General features: G+C 32.7%; 1 protein-coding gene across 1 annotated transcript; it reads right to left on the bottom strand.

Annotated features, from left to right (window-relative positions):
• Positions 1–1,912: 1,912 nt before the first annotated feature.
• On the bottom strand, positions 1,913–6,992 carry Nse4 (SMC5-SMC6 complex kleisin component Non-SMC element 1). The gene is made up of 5 exons (XM_088274655.1): positions 6,775–6,992; positions 5,147–5,376; positions 3,908–4,277; positions 3,119–3,240; positions 1,913–2,633 (listed from the first exon to the last, which is right to left on the bottom strand). The coding sequence occupies exons 1-5, from the start codon at positions 6,848–6,850 to the stop codon at positions 2,586–2,588; spliced, it is 846 nt and encodes a 281-aa protein (XP_088130781.1). The 5' UTR covers positions 6,851–6,992; the 3' UTR covers positions 1,913–2,585.
• Between the last annotated feature and the right edge of the window lie 7,132 nt (positions 6,993–14,124).

The following is a 14,124-nucleotide window of genomic DNA, read 5'->3' as shown; positions in this document are numbered from 1 at the left end:
AATATATGCAATACACGATTTACACACAACGAAGGTTTGATAGTCCCAAGAATTAACAATAAATATGGGAGTCCAACACTGCAATATATCGTTCCGAACATTTTTAATTTGTTGCCGACGGAGGTCAAAATAAAATATGGAACAAAGGCAAAATAAAGGAATGGGGATTAAGAGTTAATTTTATGAAAATTGTAAAATGTTTATATTCTTAATTTTTCTCTCTTTTTTGTGTGTATATTAGGTTTAAATGGTTAAAAACTATAAAAAATGTATTAAAAAAGAATGTAATTTGAAAACCATCCGTATTTTGACGATTTCTTCATCCTGATTTAGGCTAAATCAAGTAAAATGGGGCACCTAGTTGTCCGTTAATAAAAATTAAATGTTTAAATAATGTCAATCGAATAATTTGGATGATGTAATATTTTCGTATCTTGAAAATCAAATTAAATAAAAGTTTGGCCTTTAAATGGCACCAAGAACACATTGTGTGAGTAATGTACTTGCAGTGCCGTCTACAACGTTAATAAAAAATCAATAAATAGTGAATATTTTATGGTTTGTAAATGCACGAAAGGTAATTAAAAATAATCACTTTTGCCTATTTTTTTTCTTCATTTTCAATCAAGATATTGCAATTTAGTCTTGCTATTGACTACATAAATTTACTAAACAAATACAAATGTGTGCTTTCATATCACCTTGATCAACATCTGTATAAATAATAACCTTTTCAAAAAAAATATTTATATATAAAAATATAGTGATAAATATAATAAATTTAATGATACTAACTTCAATTTTATATTATATTTGGGAAAATCTTGTATAAGGCTTCCATATTCCATTCCCGATAAATTCTATCTCTTTGTGAGATATCTGTAATATATTTTAATAAACTATTTATTTGTACAACTCAAAATTAAATTTAAATCATTTTGATAAGTTTTCAGATTTATGCAAATCAATTATCATCATCATATTACTACTATTAAAAAAATATCGTTTTTCTTTTCATTGTCATTGATATTTACAGCAAAAGAGTGATAAAAATAAAAATTAGTGTTTTTAATAGTTTGGAAGACATGATTTTTTAAAGTAGGTAAAAAATAAAACGAATGAGTTTTAAATAGTTTGAGAGACATTATTTTTTTGTAATAGGTACTAAATTTAAATTGACTTTAATATCTTAATATGTTTTTTTAAAGACAAATTTTAAACAGTTCAATACACTAAAATTCACATGCATATATAATGTCACATAAAAACAAAAATTCTGGAGTGTTAATGCCTCATTTTTTTATGATTCTTCTTCTAACCCTTATGGGTGTGGACCCAATGATGCATAGGGTACTGCATCGTATTGACCAGTGTTAACTTGATCGTTACATGAAGGCAAGGTTTTTTTGCTGATGAGCAAATGCTGAGAAGTTCCTATTTGACCCACACTAGATTATCCTTCCTGTTCCCAACACAGATTCAAATAAAAACATATTTAATTATCTAGAAGAAACAAAAATCCACTAAATGATCTATAAACCTTATACATAATAAGCAAGGTAAATAATAAATGCAATTCCCATCTAAAAAAAAAAAAGGTGATCACTCCTGCGCTTCAGGAGCCAGTCCAGGGTAATATTAATAAAATATTAGGGTGTAAAATCACCAATATTTATTTTCACCCCCCCCCCCCCCTCGGAATCGAACCCGGGATCTCCAGCATGGTAGCTAAACACGCTAACCATTTCACTACGGAGGTGGATTTTTTTAGATGATAAATCATTATTATTTGAATAAGAACCAAACTTATAATACCAAAAAACGTATTTTTTTCAATTATCTCTGAGGGTGAAAAAATCTGCATATCATATAAATTCAGTTATGATAGAGTTAGCAAAAATAAAAATAAATATTAAAAAATACAAATAATTTATTCATTGCAATATGAAAATATTACAAGTTTTTCAATATTTTATTTTGTACAACAATTGTTTATCACATTAAAAATATAATAATGAATAAAAAGTACCATAAATATCTTGTACACTCAGACCTCGCTTTGCGTCGTTTCACTTAGCGTTTTTTTTTAATTATTATTGCGTCGTTTCGAATTGCGTTGTTTTTTAATTATTATTCAGAGAATCATGTTTAAATTGTCTAGAAGGTAATTTCCCGTTTTGTAAATTTCAATTTGCGTCGTGAAATTTTTGAACGTATCTACGACGCAAAGTGAGGTCTTAGTGTATATGACAGAAAATTCTGCAAATATATAATGAATATGTATAAACATGTCTGCTTATTTTAAGAATACATACTACATATGTCGTAATATCCTACCTTACCAACTTTTGATAGAATACTTAATTTGTATAATTTAAAAATAACATTACCAGCAATAAATTATTAAGAATACTGATATTATTAAGGTACAATACTGCAAGGATGCTTTTATATTAAACTTTGTTTAACGGTATCCCTCATGATTCACATTTTGAACACATCACATCACATATTTTGACCGGAAATGATAAGAAAAGTGTGTAGATATATCACATTATTGGGGAATTATTATTTTATCCATTATTTTATAAGTCCATTAAAGGTTCCGTTATTTGAAAAGCTTTCACTGCATCCTGAAAATAAAATAAGAAAAAATGAGCTGAAGTAATGTCCACTTTTATTCATAAAATCAAACGAATCTGTCTCCAGCTAATTTGATAAATAAACCCTAAAAAATTAGATAAAGATTTTGCAATCTACAAGGGTTGTTTTTCAATTTATTTCACTTTATCGCTTTCCAAAACTCATCCTAATTTTTTTAAACCCTTATCCGTAACCCAATCGTGCATAGGGCACTGCATCATATAAATGCAGCGTCATCTTGATCGTTAACACATGAAGAAAAGGTGATCAACCCTCCGCTTCACGTACCAGTCCAGGGTTATATTGAATAAATATTTGAGTGAAAAAATCACTTATAATATTATTTAATATTTATTTGACCCCCCCCCCATGGGAATCAAACCCGGAACCTCCAGAAGGGTAGTCGAGCATGCTGACCATTACACTACGGAGGCAGATCTTAAAATAATAAGAAACTCATGAATTTTGTACATACTTGCCAATCTTTCATGTCAAGAGAGATAATAAATTGATTATTTTCTATTTGTTCATTACTGTTGTCTCTTTCCCGATCTTGTTTGGAAACGGGAGCTAAGCATGGTAGTTTGGTGTTTTCATCTGAAATAAAAATGCAATTTATGTATAAACTTTTAACTCTCCAAATAAAGAATTGAATTTATTATGAAGCAAAGCCCTTTTTCTCTGAAACATTTAATGACGTAAATGCATTCACAAATAATAATTAAAAACAATTGAAATTTTATGTAGTTACTCCTACATATATCATAAATCCCATGACGCTTTATGTGTGAGTTTACTGGAGCCATGTATGGTTGGTTAGAGAAAGTTATTATTAAGCAGAGACCGTTTTATTTAGATGTATGTATCTATGGTGAGATATCCTCATATTTATTTGCCTATTTCTTTTATATGGACACATTTTTGCGGGAAACGCTTAAAAGCTTCTTTCACATACTGTTGTTAAAGAATGGGAGAAGCTTATAAGCATTCTACTTGCTTACTTTTGGTAGAGCTCGGGAAACGCCAAAAAAACATTATACAGATCGAAATTGGGTTTCGGGTTACTGGTGATTAGTATACTAAGGGTCGGGCAGCAGACTTTCCAAGAAAAATTAGGGCCGGGGTTGATGAAAAAACTGCCCGACAACTATGTGTCAATCTACCTTGAATCTTGAAATACCTTTTACAACAAGGAATTTTTTTATTGATGATGAAATTGATTAAATAGTTATTGGCTTTGATAGTGATAGTAAAATATGCTTACCAATTTGTATCGATACCAAACCATCTCTGACTAAAAAAGAAATATGGTAAATGTTCTCTATTGTCTTTGAAAAACTGTTTGGATTCAAGACGATTTCAAAATAGCTCATTGGTTGGTTATTATTGGCTTTGTACTGTCGGTTTATGAATTTCTTGATTTTTTTTACTGCCTCCGAAGCCTCCTCAACTCTTTGCGTCTCATCAAGAGTCTCCGGTTGGCATGTCGTGTGTTTCTTTGGCCTCTCGACTTGCCGTCGCTGTCTCTGAGGCCGTTCCGCCGGAGGGCCGGGCAGGAAGGCCCCTTGAAGATACATAAAGCTGCCAATCCTTTTCGGCAGACCAATCGATGCCCAATATTGAGGAAAAGATTTCTAAAAAGGAAAGCATATTCATAGATTATTTTTATATGGGGATAACCAATAGAATTGATTAGGGTGAAGACTGACCGGAGCATTTCGTCGTAACGTAACATGTTACGATGCGAGCATTCAGGCAGTCAGTACAGCGAGCCGAGCGCTCCATCCATAGTTTCGGATGCTCGCTGATGCTTGGCGCGAGCAATGTTACGACGTTTTGTTACGGTGAAATGCTCCGGTCAGTCTCCACCTTTAGATAAATTGAGTGTTTGTTTTCCGGTAATTGCAAAATGAATTATACTCATTGGTTTGTAAGTCAAAAGTTACAGGTCTCTAATAATAAGTTGTCTGCCTCCGTAGTGTAATGGTCAGGACGCTCCGCTACCGTTCTGGAGGTCCCGGGTTCGATTCCCAGGGGCAGGTCAAATAAATATAAGTGATTTCTTCACTCTAATATTTATTCAATACTACCCTGGACTGGTACCTGAAGCGGAGGGCTGATCACCTTCCCTTCATGTGCTAACAATCAAGATAACACTGCATTTATATGATGCAGTGCCATATGCACCATTGGGGTGCGGATGAGGGTTTGAAGTAGAATTATGTTCAAAATATAGTTACAATGACTAAGAAAATATATGTGGCGAATGTGAGAGGGAAAACAGAACGAGGACGACCGAAAAAGACTTGGCACGATCAGATCAGAACCTAAAGTCTGGCAGTGTCAAAAGTCTGCGTAATCGGAGGGCATGTATGACTAGATGTATGGATGTGAAGGAGGCGAGGAGTGTATGTCAGGACAGAAGAGTGTGGCGTTCTATCCTCTCTGCCTACCCCTGCGGAGAAACGGCATGATGGTAGTAGTAGTAGTAGTATTTAGTTACAATATGTTCGGCCAGTTCGTCGGGGTCGTAGACATTGACGTTTCCGCTGAATCCGTCGGCAAGCTTGCTCATCACGGTGGATGAGGCCAGCAGCACGCGGGAGTCCAGCAGCCCCTCGCCGGGGTGGTCCACTCTCTCTTGCAGATCTCCATCGCGTAGCAACATGTCCGCTTCTTCTATTACATTGGTGGCCTTGGCTATGGAGTCTGCGTGGTTTATATTGCCATCATCTGAAATTTATATTTCAATTTATTCAATAATAATTCATATATTTTGTTTATTGTTTCGGCATTCACTTTGTGGTAAGACATAATGAAATTGTAAAAGAAAAACACTTGTTTACCATAAAAGTTTATTTTATTATGACGACTAGTTTCGGAAGCTATGATTCCATCTTTAGGTCCAAATATAAACTTTATATTTAGACCCGAAGATGGAAGCATAGCTTCCGAAACTAGTCTTCATAATAAAATAAACTCATGTGATAAAAAAAAATGTTTTTCTTTTACAATAATTAATATATACATTTCAAACTAAAATTCAAAGCATACATTAAAACATAAATTAGAAAGTTGGTAAGAACATATTTAAAAATTGGACTACATGACTCCCCAGTATGCAGATTTTGTATGGAGGATAACGAAACACCAATCCACATTCTCTATAACTGTGACGCACTCGCTCGCAAACAAAGTCACATCCTTGGAGGACCACTACTGGACTCCGAGAAGGTGAAGCTCCTACCACCAAGACAGGTCGTGAGCTATATGACTCACGTAGGTCTTGAGAGTGACCTATGATACAGAGGGAGGTCATAATAGACCTAATATAAGATCCCTTGACCTCATAAAAAAGTTAGAAAACTCTTGTTAAAGATATAGAAGAATCCAGCTTTGGAATACCCCCTCAGACACATGAAATAGATCAATATCCGGCGTGATATTGTTCAGCACAGCGGTAGCTCTTTCTACAGGCATAAACATCGGCAGGTTGGTCCTGTATATAGGAATGAGAAACAATCTATGCCGACGCTGTGTTAGGTAACTATTGGGAACGTGCAGACCAATGCTCCGGATAATTTCAGGATTATCGATCATACCGCGCAACAATCAATAAAAATGTGTTATCAAATATACATTCCTTCTAATCTCTAAACTATTGTAGCCAAGCATACCCTGGAGAAACTTAGTCGGGTAGAGCCAAGGATAATACCCGTACTCTCCTCATGTAGAGATACCTCAGAAACTTCTTTTGGACTTTCTCTACCATAAGAGAGGACTTAAGCTCATGTGGTCCCCAAATCATTGAGCCAACCTCGATGTAAGACATAAAATAAAACACTGCGTGTAATAAAAATCTAAGAAAAATTCTTATTGCGATAAAATTTTTAATTAAATTATATTAAACAAAGCAGAAAACTATCTTTGCCTTTCCAATTCGTTCATTGTTACTTTGTTTTCTACCTCAATGACCTCGTACAAATAAACATAATTACTCCAGCTAGCAGCTAGTAAGCTTCGTATCAAATCACTGTGATTTAAAAATGAATAAAGTTAATCATATTTGAATGCAAAACGTAATACAACATACAACAAAGTAATGAGCATAATAAGAAAATAACAACAAACCTAGTTCTTCGAGGTTTTCAAGTAATTTCCGGTATCGCAATTTTCTCGTATGGCTTCCTAAACTATGTCTCTCCATGTTTAGAATAAATTTCTATTGATATTCCTTATTTGTATTATTTTTAAGTTATTAAAATAAAAAATTAAAGAAATAACATATAACCACAAAACTCAATTTAAATTTTGTGTGATGTTGCTAGATACGCAACTATTATAAATACGGGGTAACTATTATACAAGGTCCTACTTAGCTTTTCATGGTGGGGAATACATAATTGTATTGATATGCTAACACTGAAATACTGTTATTTTGTATAGTGACATCTGTTGCCAAATTTGAAAAAATATATTTCATTCATAAATATATTTTCAATAGATGACGCTAATACTGACAAGTTAAAACATTTTCATTACAATCATTTTATTGTAGGTATTTTTGGTTATAATATACTTATACTCGTTTTGTTTTTGGGATAAAAAATGTTCCGATATTCGTCTAAAAATTCAATGCACAATCAAAAATCACTTTGAAAACACAATTTTAGCATATTTAGTAAAAAATCGACATACTGAGGAAAAAAGGCATCGCTATAATACGGAGTGTTGTAAACAAATTATGCATTGTATTGTTACAGTCCCTTAAACTCAACGTAACAATACAACACCTCAGTATGTGATTGTCACGTCAACTCCTATGGGGTTATAATATATTAGTACATACGTACTTACTTCTCGAAGAGCTCGTATACCTTCTAGATAGCTTTCACAAGTTTGCAGGAGTACGGGTATGCCGCCTCGAGTGCTCTAACCATTGCTAAGATTCTACTCTTCCTGGTAATTATTTTTCCTTCATTTTTTTATACATATAGATAGCATTAGCAATATCGTTTACTCTTACTTCCTTTACTTTCGACATCTTCATTCTGTCAAATGTATTCCTTGACTTAATAAATCAAGGATCTATTTGATACCGCGTCGTTCCCATGCGGTGCCCTATGCACCATTTGGCGAGAACATGGGCAAGGTAAAATAAGTTTATAAAGAAAAATAATAAAACAATCAGTGTCTCATATTTGTCTCAAAAAAAGAATCGTATTTGTAAATTCGTGCTTAGAATATCAAATTAAATAAAAACGATTTAGTTGATTTTATTACTGAATGCCGTAAAATATAAAATACTTATTGTAGTGACGATCAAACAGCAATATTTCATTCCACGATTCTGCTTTGTACTTAGTTTTATAATGCTATTATTACCGTGTGTGGTTTATGTGTTATTATTTGTCTATTAAGTATGTCGTATATTAATCAACCTTGACTTTACTCGTATAATACTAAGAGGAAAATTTTCTATCTTGACAACAATAAACTATAATGAGATTAACAGGAAAACATTATTTCCTAGATACTTAGTATCTCTATTTTACATACTAGGAATAGATTATGGTCGATTCTGCTTACTTAACTAAAGGAACGAAAACTTGCGAAAACCAAACCAGGGAAATGCAATTTACGTCACTTAGTTGGGACACTATTCCTTTATTATGTCAAGATTACAATGCTATCTATAAACTTTGCAAGTTCTCAACTGAAGGTATCACCGTCAGTCGAAATTTCCAATCTATCGAAATTACACGTGATATACGAAAGCAATCCAACAAAACTGCAAATAGGTACTCGTATAAATCTTTAAAAAATTAATGCAATATTGATGATTAAAAATGGGCAGAATGGTTAACGTTACACAAATGTATAACGAGATCACTTCATAAGCTTTGGGATGCTCGGACTTCCATCTTGTTTCTTATAAAGACGAAAGTTACCTCGTTTATACATTATTTTTCTTGTGAAGCGTATACCCAATACGAGATGTCTCCAAGTCACGCGCCATCTCCTTGGCTTCCTCCCAGATCAGTCCGGCATCCCGACGTTCAGCTTAGTATAGCCGGTGAATGGTCGTTTGTGGTCTTCCGGGGCGCTGGAAACACCGGGGTTGGAAGAAGAGACACGAGGGGTTAATGCTCTCAGGTGGCATTCTAATGACAAGTCCCAACCACGTCTACCTTCTCCTCTTCAGGACTTGCAGTATGAGGGGCTGTTGGGTTCTTCTCCTCACGTCCTTATTCCTGACGAAGTCATACCACTTTACACCCAGTATTCGCCTCAGTCACCTATTTTCAAAACTTGCCAGTTTCTTGCTCTGAGCTTTAGTAAGGTGCCACGACTCACACCCGTACAGCAGCACTGTTAGGATGCAAGCGTTAAAGAGGCGATACTTGATTTTTGTCGAGTAAAACAGTGAGTCTAGACATTGGACGTTTTATTGAATATGGCTCCTGACATTCCGAGCCGTACGTTCAGTCCCTTCTGGACACTACCATCTTCCACTATGTGTGTTACAAGGTATCTAAACGATGGTACATATTTGCAGTAGCCCAAAACTTCTTGCCCAAGGCCTCGCTTACCCTAGGAACGGACAACCGTGAATATGTTAATTACTTATGACAAAACAGCTACATTCGTCCACAAATAAATTACCTGAACTTCCGTATTTTTTTTAATATTTGAATTTATTATTGTTTTTTCCGTGTTTATTACTGCCTTATTCTGTGTATTTTTGTTTGTATTTTACGCCCCTTAAAGGCGTATCTACCTTTTTTTAATCCATGAATTATTATGACTATGATTATCTTAGTGATGAACCTTGTATTATGAATTATGGTGGTAAAATATAGATATACCCATATCAATATGTACAAGATAAACATTCGCAAATCCAAAATGTTCATAGCTAGGATTATAAACGAATGATAACGTTTTAACTACGTGGTGTAGATAAGTTAGATAAAATTTCAAGAAATAGTGGTATTACTTAGTGAAACTTAAATTAAAAATGGATAGATTTTCTCATAAAGTGACTGCCGAATCAATTAATGAAAGTAGATAACCTACGTCATCATTTTTAACCCCTTTCACCTTTAATTTTTTGATATGTAGGTATATAAAATAAAAAAAAAACAACTCAATAAAATATCGTAAGTATTTGATTTTAGTATTTTGATTCTGTTTACATTTGTTAAAAAATATAACAAAAAACAATACATATATCAAAAAATATTAAGGACTAGAATTCTATTTTCTTGCCGCCTTGGCGACGGCATTCGAGTAATACGGCAAATCATTCATACCGCTTCAGTAGAGGCACTCGAGTGCTAAGGGTTAATCTGGTGGTCGATCCGTATTTTCAGGCAGTTACCGAAAAAATAATTGATTTTGTATTTTATACAATAGAAGTAAATTTTATCTACGCTACGTAGTTAAAACAGTAACTTCAGTATGTAATCAGTGCCCAGGACTTCGATACCAAAGGAAAGTCAATACTTTAAATACGGAATGACTTTAATTTTACTTTTATTCGGTGATATAAATAAATTATTGTTTAGTTATTTTTTCTCATTTTCTTCCTTTAAATATGCTTCTTACCTTTGTATGTTTTTTTATATGCCTATTAAGTGTACCTTTTATTGCTTTCTATTTTACATTTTGCTCTGCGTTTTATTATTAGTATTCCAATCTTGTTAACCTTAATCCCATGCCTTTTATTGCTTTCTATTTTACATTTTGCCCTGCGTTTTATTATTAGTATTCCAGTCTTGTTAACCTTAATTCCATGTCCCGAAATGAGTAATGGAAATTACTCATCGGGAATATTATACATATATCGCTCACTCCTTTCAAGAACGTCATAAATAAAAAATCGTCAATTTTGAGTTGTGCATGTTTTCGGAAAGCCCAGAAAATGGACTATATCCCAGCAAAAGAAGCATATTTTTAATTTAATATTTATCCGCTACACGTAAGAAAATGTTGTTTTTGCATTTTGAATAAAACGTATTGTTTAATTATTTTTTTTAACAGACCAAATATTTTTCAAATGGAGAAAAAACCTTCAGGTTTTACCTAAAAAGATCTATTGCACAGTAAAAAGTTCAATAAGTGGCTTGATATTTATTTTTAATACATTGTGTTATATTTTTAAACTTTCGAAACGTTCTCCTGAAAAATCAAGTTTTTTGATTTATGACGTTGTTGAAAGGAGTGAGCGATATATGACTTAAGTAAGCAGTATGTTTAAAAAATGGATAAATACATAATAATAAATTTAAATAAATAAATTTTACATTGTAAATATAATGTACATATAATGGGGGTAACTATTTACAATATTAAAAATATCTATTCTACGTTATTAATGTTTTATCTATGCGCTGTAATCGATCACCAAAAGAGACAAGAAAGGTTATTTTGGCATTGTTTGGAGGAGTATGTGAACGTAATATTAATGAATATAATAATACTGGTTAGTCATAGGATGTGGAAGAAGAACAATAATAACAGGTAATAGATAACTCCTGAAGATAATACGAGTGCAAATATGCAATTCCAAATGCCCTGGTATTATAATTATCCTACATATCATCGTTTTCCCATTAATTAGTTGTACCTACTGTTCCTTCTTCATTTTCTTTCCCATGTAGTAGTAATCTCCTCCAACTTGACCTTCTTTACTAACGTCATCTGTATCTCATCAAATTTATATCATTCTTGGATCTAAAAGTTTCCTTCGTATAGCTGATCATCATGCCTTAATAATATCAAAGATCGAGTGAAAATTGCGTCATTCTAACCCAGTGCCCTATGCACCATTAGCCAGAAGAAAAATATTCAACCAATTACTTCAATAACTTTCCTACAGACATAAAAATTGAAGACATTAAAATGCTAAAAAAATAAATTAAATGTTAATCCATGAAAAAGCACATACAATAAAAAATAATTATAAAAAAAAAATATATAACTAACAAACATAAACAATAAATAATAAGTGTAAGTCCCTCTCCAAGCACAAGAGCTTCGCTTTATTGGAGAGAGTTGCGTTATAAATTTTAAGACTGTAAAAGTAGAAACGTCTAGAGAGTGAATTAAATTATAAAATAAATTTTGTAACCACATAAAATATATTTTTTTAATATGTATCATTAAAACTCGATAAAAAAGGTCTAAATCCATTTTTTATACAATAATAAATTTGAAATATCACAGGCAACGTTTATCTAAATGTAAAATGTTATCTTCGAATTTAATATAACCAATTAAAAAATATTAGTTTTGAAAGCCTCACTGAAAGCTTCCAAGAAAACCAATCATAGTTATTGATTGCTAATAAAATTTATTAGAGATGATAAAGATTGGATAGAATATTTGATGTGTGTATAATATCATGAGTGTATGGGTATTATATTGTCTTTAAACGTCTCAGCGCCCAGTAGCTAGTAATACACGCCTGTTTGTTGTCCGTAGTGTGATCGGAAATAAAGTCGTGTCGCCCAGAACGTCTCAGGGAACGCGAACGTCGGAAAACTCTTCGACGGTCATGTAATCAGTGTCATTCGCGTGACCTAACTAAGGTTGATGGGGCTCGCCACATCGTATTTTCAGGAAAATTAGCAGAGAGATTGTAATCGTCGCGATAAAACGTATTAATCCGCGCGATACTTGTTTATCTTTAAGGAAATTGCCATACTTAAACGCCTCACATTCCCAAGTTCGTAGCAGTGTGAACGTGGTTTTTCATTTGTTGAGTGCATCTCCCTTCATACATAATGGACGAAGATATCCTCGATGAGGTAAGTTCATTAAGAATAATCAAAAATCCACATAAATTCCACTTTGCCATAAATAATAATAAAAAATCCCAATTCATTTTGAATAATATTTACGTTTATTTTTCTTTACATAATATTTCTTACATTTTAAATATGAATATCAATCACTGAATTGAGTCTACTAAGTCGTACATTTTATTTTAATAACAAAACAATAAAAAATACAAATTCATGACTATTGTTTCTCTTTATTAGGACATTATCAAACTACTGTGGTCAAGTACAGTTGTTTGATAATGCTCTAACAATTCAAAACAATTGTTACAAATTTTTATTTTTATGTATTTAAAAATAAAAAGCACTCGGGCCTCGTATAACACGCTTATATGGTTCCACAAAAATCCGTGTTATACAAGGTTTGAAGTTCATACAAAATTAGGGTTTGCGTTCCAAAAAAATCTAAGATAGTTTATATGAATGTGTACTTAATTTTTTTAATAACAAACATATTATTTAATTCACACATTTTTCTGAAACCGTGTTCAGTAAAAAGCGTGTTCAATACATGTGTATACAAAAAAATATGTCACAATTTAAATATCCGTGTTATATAAAACCGTGTTATACGAAGCCCAAGGGTATACAACTTAGTAGACTCAAATCAGTGTTTGATTTTTATATTTGAAATATGAATATGGAATTCTACAAATTAAACGCCAAATTAATAAATAATATTTTTTGCCTTTAATTAGAATGTGAAAATGATTTTAGTTGAACCTTTTTTTAATATAAATACAATGTATGCTGTGATGTAATTGTAAAAATGTTGTGCAAATATTTTTCTTCGCCTTTGAAAGGGGGATTTTCCACAATTTAATACTCAATAAGTGTTATCGATGTTTAAAATCCAATAAACAACTCGGTAATCCTGAGCCTTACGTATTTTTGATAAAGCTTTCAGAAAATTGTATTTAACGTTATCAGAGTTGCGATGGGAATTATGATCTGAAAAATGCAATAGTCGTCGAATGCATATGAATTATCCGAAATATTTATTGGATCATATTAATTTAGCGATATGTCTACTATTAAATGTAAAATTTTAAATAATAATATTTTTCTTGAGTCGGAGGGCGGGGATGAGTGGTTCCGAGCGGGGTGTTACGTCACCCACGGGGTATGCAGTGCAATCGCCACGGTACTGTTGCCAATTTATTGTTTATAAATAAATCCACAGAGAGATAGGACAAGCGACTAGCAATGGATTGGCGATTGCAAATACAATGATTCCTATATAAGTCAATTTTGTTAATCTTAATATAATTTTTTGACATCTCATCAAAGATGAAGAAGAATATGGAAGTCTGGGCATTTACGGGGCTGACGACCGTCATAGGCTGGTTTAAGTGATCACTTTACACACGTGTAACATTCGCCAATTCTACCCATTATTGACAACCACACTACTCAAATTCTTGGAAGTTCTAAATATATGAACCAATTTAGAAACCTTGTTCTTGAATCACAGAACTTCACTAGAGGATTCAGACACGCCCAAAAATGTTGCTAATTAGATATATTCAGGGCTTTTTTTAAACAAGAAAGGTCCCGAAATTCATTTCATGTCGAGCTTTTTACCAAAAAAAAAAATTCAAATACCATTTAAATATTCATTACAATACCATAT

The sequence above is a fragment of the Brachycentrus maculatus genome, unplaced genomic scaffold (assembly GCF_059751285.1).
Source record: "Brachycentrus maculatus isolate JH-2025_06_01 unplaced genomic scaffold, ASM5975128v1 h1tg000700l, whole genome shotgun sequence".
In the NCBI taxonomy this organism is placed as follows: domain Eukaryota; kingdom Metazoa; phylum Arthropoda; class Insecta; order Trichoptera; family Brachycentridae; genus Brachycentrus; species Brachycentrus maculatus.
This window is presented reverse-complemented; position numbering and strand designations above follow the sequence as displayed.

Coding starts and splice junctions, on each gene's coding strand:
- Nse4 (XM_088274655.1), bottom strand. CDS start 6,850: ATGGAGAGACATAGTTTAGGAAGCCATACGAGAAAATTGCGATACCGG. Junction 4,278..5,146: donor ACGAACTGGCCGAACATATT/GTAACTAAATAC, acceptor TTTCCTTTTTAG/AAATCTTTTCCTCAATATTG. Junction 3,241..3,907: donor TTTGGTATCGATACAAATTG/GTAAGCATATTT, acceptor TTTTTATTTCAG/ATGAAAACACCAAACTACCA.